Genomic DNA, 6,000 nt, shown 5'->3' on the forward strand with positions numbered 1-6,000 from the left:
AATGAGGACAGAGGTAACAGACAGTAGGGAAAACTACTCTCTGCATCTCCAAATACACCACTTCAGAGAGAGTTTAGAAACCATGGGCTGGACTACAAGTCTATAACAGCCAGGGAATTCACTGAGACATTCAAGATGAATGGAATAGGAAGGTAACCTAGGGGATGCAGGGAGATAGAATACTAACAGCATTAAACTGCAGACTAGATAGGCTCATTTTTTCCTTCCACATAAAAACAAACTTTAAGAAATGTTTAAGTGTGCTTTTAAAATGATATTATCATTGTTCCCTGAACTGTTTTCATATAAAAAGATTGTACCCCCTCAAGTTATGTGTTTTTTGGTGTTGTATGAGCAGACACCTGGGCTAACTAATGAAGTAAATAACAGCAACACGACTAGCATGACGTTTTTAATAAAGTTCTTCAGTATCAGATAAAGTACACCATAGCACGCCAAACTATGGCTAAGACATCATGGTCAAATGTGAAACTTAGATCAAAATAAAGTATCTGCATCTTTATTTTTTCCCTTTTGGCGTTGTTAATGATTTTCATAAAGCTTATCTGAATCTGGGATTCCATCTGCTGAAATGAAGACAAGACATTTACTGACAATCTTTGTTATCACCTCAATGCAACAAGACATTTACACATTTCTGAATTATAACCATTTACTCTACACAGGTAAGAAAGCTGCTTAATTCCTAACCATTTGCAGACTTGGTTAACCCTACTCCTTTATTTGTTTTAATTTGAGAAAATCAGATCCTTTTGTAGATCTACGTGTAACATGTACCCCATCAGACGGAGTATCAAACTCTCTGCCTCTGCATCCAAAATGATTGAACTATTCATGTATTTCCTATAAAAACATGGTATTTTTGGAATAATTTTGCCTTGAAAAAAAATCATTCAAAATCAGAAGTGTATTAATGAATTGGAATGTGAAGTGCATGCAGCATATAATATTGATTATGCTGTTTGTAAAAATAATAAATAAATTCACAGCATGTAATGTGAAAGAGTCTTAACATTCAGTCCATAAAGAAGATCCATAAACTATTAACAAAACATTATAACATGCAATTTTTACTGTCAGGTTGAAGTTCAAATCCAGATATGGTACATTTTTAAAATCTTTTTATCTTGATGGATCACTTTGTTGAAACTGGGCCACATAAGAACACAAGTTCTAATAAAGTTGAAGGGTAAGCCTACCTCATGCACTTCCTGTACCCCTTTACTTAATAATAACATCTTCTCCACTGGCACAGCCTTAGGGTGAGCGGCTGAGTTTTAATTACATTTTCTGATGATTAACAGGGAGTTGTAGAGTTATACTAAAATCCCAGTCAAATCCTGTGTACCTAGCTAGCTAATGTTTATGAACAGTGCAATGGAGTATCTGATGATAATGCAAAGGCAACACAAAACACACAAAAGAGGTACAACACTGACATACTAATAATGGGATTATAAACGTTCTCAGAGAATGGCGTGCTCTTGCACCCTTATCTTCATTACATGTCCACAACCATCAGACAAGCTATCATCAACTCCAACTTTTTACCTACTAGATTGTGAGATACTGTCCTTCCTAGCATATCTAGTTTCCCTAAGCTGTGCATTCATCATATGGACCAGGTCACGTATTAAAGTAAGTATATAGCTCTAACTCCAATTTTTTCTTCTGTTAATTCCTTCCTTCCTTTATGAATATTCAGTTCAGGGAAAAAAACAAATAAATCTTTCTTTTAACATATACATGTAGATTTCATTCTCTTTGTTGGAATAATTTCTAGTATATTTTTTATTCGAAGATTCTGGTAGAAGCATAAACACAGAAAAAAAAAAACCTTCTTCTGCATTGGCATTCCACTATACCTCAAAAATGCAAATAATTTCTGATGTGATCTGAATTATACAGCAGTGTTAGCAAAGGCATACAAGAATGTAAGTAAACATAGAAATGCATTGAAATGTGGCTTCTTTAGACACATGACTTTCATTTCATTTAATTATGAAAATATAATAAGTTGCACTGAAAATGTATCAGAAAAAAATGCTCGTTTCATTAAATGCTTTTTAAAATGAACCTATCAAGTGTTTTCTTCCAGACTGTTTAATTTACATGATGACATTTTGCTACTGTCAAGCCTTTCTTATAATTGCATTTAATTGAGTGTTTCTGTTTAATCAGTGATAAAAGTTTCATTTGAAGTAATAATGTAATGTAGCAATTAAAGCTATTTGTGGAGAACGTGCTAAGTTTGGAGGTTCGGCCTTCACCTGCACACTATGTAATTATGAGTAAATTATTAACTATACAAAAAAAATCCAGATCACATCCTATAAAATGCAAATTTTGTATTAGAATCTTTCTTGTATGTTTAAAAGGATAAATATTTAAATAAATAATATTTATCCTTTTCAAATTCAAAGTTGCGTGTTATAGTACAAAAAGGGACATTGATATATTATGAGAACATTTGCTCCTTAACAGCAAAATGTTCTACATAGTAAAATTACAAAATTATACTGTTATTAAAAGCACCGTTGTGAAGTATCAAGACAATTCTTTAATACACCGATGGAAAATGGCAATTCTTTTTTTAGGAAGACTAAAGAATATATGAAGACAGAATGCTGTGAACATGAATAAAAGGAAATGATGCTTTAAAAGCACTGATTTCTCAAATTTTTTGTCAGGGAAGGCAGATCAATGGACCTTTCTTTAACCATGCAATTTAGCAACTGTAGAATTTTCAGTGGCACAGTTCACAAAATGCAATATGGAATTATATTCCATAACTTGATTATCATCAGCAGTCATATGGTTATGCCAAAACTAGAGGCATACATAATGATTCCAGTAAATATGCATGAATATAAAAATCTATATTCATGGAGAATAACATTTTCAACCACTTTACCTAAATTAAATATCTCAGATATTTTAACTCAAAGCAACATCTACAGAGCAATGTTAAGGAAGTACAAAATTCTGATGCCTTGGCGTTCAAGGACTTCTTGTCTTCAAGGAATTTCTTAGAAGTTCGGAAGGCTAAGGTGTCAGAATTGTGTACCTTGTTATTGATTTGTGGATTGTTTCTATCTGTATAATGGTAAAGGAATTTTTTGTAGATCAGAAGGTTGTGGTATCAGAATTTAAAAAAAAAATAAAAAACAAGTAGTCTGAAGCTGAAAACCAAGGATTCACTTATAAAAAATGTTAATAAACATTTTATGTATAGACATATTTATATACAGATTCTGAATTTATAACAAACATTTTTTTATAAGTGAATCCTTGGTTTTCAGCTTCAGGTTACTTGTTTTTTACTTTTTACTAGCTGTAGTGGGGTAACCGTTCTCTGTCTGGATATAGAATTTGAAACTGTGTTATTAGAGATTTATAGAGGATGTCCTGAGTAAGAGCATCTAATACATTAGTCCAGTTTGTGGATTTTCTGTTTCACTGTGTTGTTTGGACATAATTAAAGATGTATACTTTGTTACACAATAATGCATATAAGGTAAAATATACCCACCAGGGGGAAGTCATGTAGAACCATTGTGGAGGTTCGTGCAAAGCCATGTTCTTGTTCCATCAGTCTGGTAAGAAGTTCTTGCTTTTCTCTACCCCATTTACGAGCATTTTCTTCAAGCTATAAAGATTATTATACAAAATGTTGAATAGTAAAATAATAACATGAAAATATATGTATCTTGGTTTCATCACAAATCACAAACATATTTTTTCTGCTTAATCATATAGTATTATATAAATTAATAGGAAATTGGGAATTCTACATAAGGTTCCATAATTACATAGGAATTACCAAATTCACATTCCTCCCTAAACTTCTTTATTGGAACTGTGTATCTGAATGGCCCTCCTTTCTATTCTGTTTCCTTAATGAAAGGACTCATCTAAAATCTGCATGTCAGTGTAGTACATTTTCTTTTCATACCCCAACTTTAGTCTTCACTGCATTTCTCTTCTGGCTATCTTGTGGCTTTTGTGCACAACACCTCATGGTAAATACTCTTTAGATGAGGATATGCCAGCCTGCAAAGGTCACACTTACTATCTGATTCTGTTTAGAAATTATGTTTTTCCACGAGGAGGCATGTCAGCTGTTCCCTGAGGTTTCGAGTCTACCACTCAGATGATGTTTTATATTCCAGTGGCATCTTCTATGCTGTCCTATATATATATATATATATATATATATATATATATATATATATATATATATATATATATATATATATATCCAAGTGAAGTCCAACCAATAGAAAGATATTTTTTTTTCTTTTCCAGAGTAAGTGCTTTCCCATTTTTTTCTTTTCCAGAGTAAGTGCTTTCCCATTTTTTCTTTTTCAGAGGGAGTGCTTTCCCATTCATTTCTCTCTCTCTCTCTCTCTGCCTTCATTATCAACTCCTGAGCTGTGAGTCTGTTTACAGATATAGGTAAATGAACTGATGTGAAGCAGTAGCAAATCTATATTTTTTTAGCTAGGTGCGCCACATCTTGTGATAATTTGCCAGGAAACACTGAAGCGTCATTCATGATTGGTAAGAATGTAAAAAAAAATGTTTCCAGAGCATACCACACTCCAAAAATAAATAAAATAACAATGATAACAACAACAACAACAATAATAATAATAACAATAATAACAATAATAACAACAACAATAATAATAACAATAACAATAATAATCATAACAATAATAATAATAACAACAACAATAATAATAACAATAATAATAATAATAACAATAACAATAATAATAATCATAATAAAACAGCTCTGTTTGATGTCATTTTTGTTGGATAAAATTACATTTCAGACTTGTATGATACAGAAAAGAAAAGATCATTGTAAAACACATGTAACTGCCAAGTAAGACCAAAAACAGGCTTTATGACAAAAGTGGGGAGAAGGTAAACAGACCAAAGCAAAACAGAATTATATACGTGAATTCCAGAAAAGTATTAATGACGTACAACTGGTCTTCTGCATATACATACATACATATGGTGGTATAACAAATACTTTAAGAGATAAAATTAAAAAAAAGGATTTACTGGCTGTATCTGTGCTGCAAACCAATTGCCACCAAAAAATTTGTAATTTTAGATTTAGTTTTATCAAGATTTTCAAGCGCAGCAAAAAACAAAAGGGAGTTGGTGATCAACAAGATTTGTAGATTCATTGGTTCATAGGTTGTAACTAGGCTTGCAGTGTAGGAGACCACTGAGGAACCTATTCCAAATTCACTACCCCAAATCAGTGGTTAAGTGACTTGCATGCCTAACTGCTTTGTAGGCAACCCCCAAGGAACTGGACGGTAGTCTTAAGGGTGTTCGTTCCCAAGGTTTACCCTGCTAGGCTCTTCGATCTTGTAACCAAGAGTGGTTAAACCAAGCACCATGTTAGTTTGAAACACTGGAAGAACATTACAGATAAAAATGCCTTTATATCTAATACACCTGTACTGTTTGCTCAAAAATTTAAACAGGTTAAGAATCTGTCTCATAAAAATGTCTCTGTAGACTCTACTGATCAAGGCAGTGTGGTTATTTCATCACACTGCAAATAAGGGAATGTACTTGAAAAGGCACCTGTATACCCCTGACCCACAGGAAGTCACAGTTTACTTTCAAACGAGATAGCCATGTTGAAAGATTGGAGCTTCTTGCGCCCAAACCATAAACCAACATTACATATGCTAGATGAACAACTCTCAACCAATTTATTAACAATAAATTCCTAGCAGATCTGATGAAGATTTATCAAAAGCACCAAAACAATTAGAATACCACCATTTTGTTTTTGCATGGCAGCTAAAATTAATTAAATAAAACACTGAAGTTATAAATAAAATAAGTTATCCACCAATTGGCTTGTTTCAACAATATTTCACAATGTGAATTAACATTTTCTTACAGACACCTTTTATTTAGAAGAAAAACAGAAGAATATAG

At 32.5% G+C, this 6,000-nt stretch overlaps 1 protein-coding gene across 3 annotated transcripts in view; it reads right to left on the bottom strand.

Annotated features, from left to right (window-relative positions):
* CCDC33 (coiled-coil domain containing 33) overlaps positions 1-6,000 on the bottom strand; it is a 1,222,712-nt gene that overhangs the window by 54,393 nt on the left and 1,162,319 nt on the right. For all 3 annotated transcript variants that reach the window (XM_044077752.1, XM_044077755.1, XM_044077753.1), the window contains exon 16: positions 3,554-3,670. In XM_044077752.1, the coding sequence (XP_043933687.1) occupies positions 3,554-3,670 (117 nt within the window). The remainder of the gene's footprint in view (positions 1-3,553; positions 3,671-6,000) is intronic.

The sequence above is a fragment of the Protopterus annectens genome, chromosome 7.part0, assembly GCF_019279795.1.
Source record: "Protopterus annectens isolate FY-2018-M chromosome 7.part0, PAN1.0, whole genome shotgun sequence".
Taxonomy (NCBI): Eukaryota; Metazoa; Chordata; order Ceratodontiformes; family Protopteridae; genus Protopterus; species Protopterus annectens.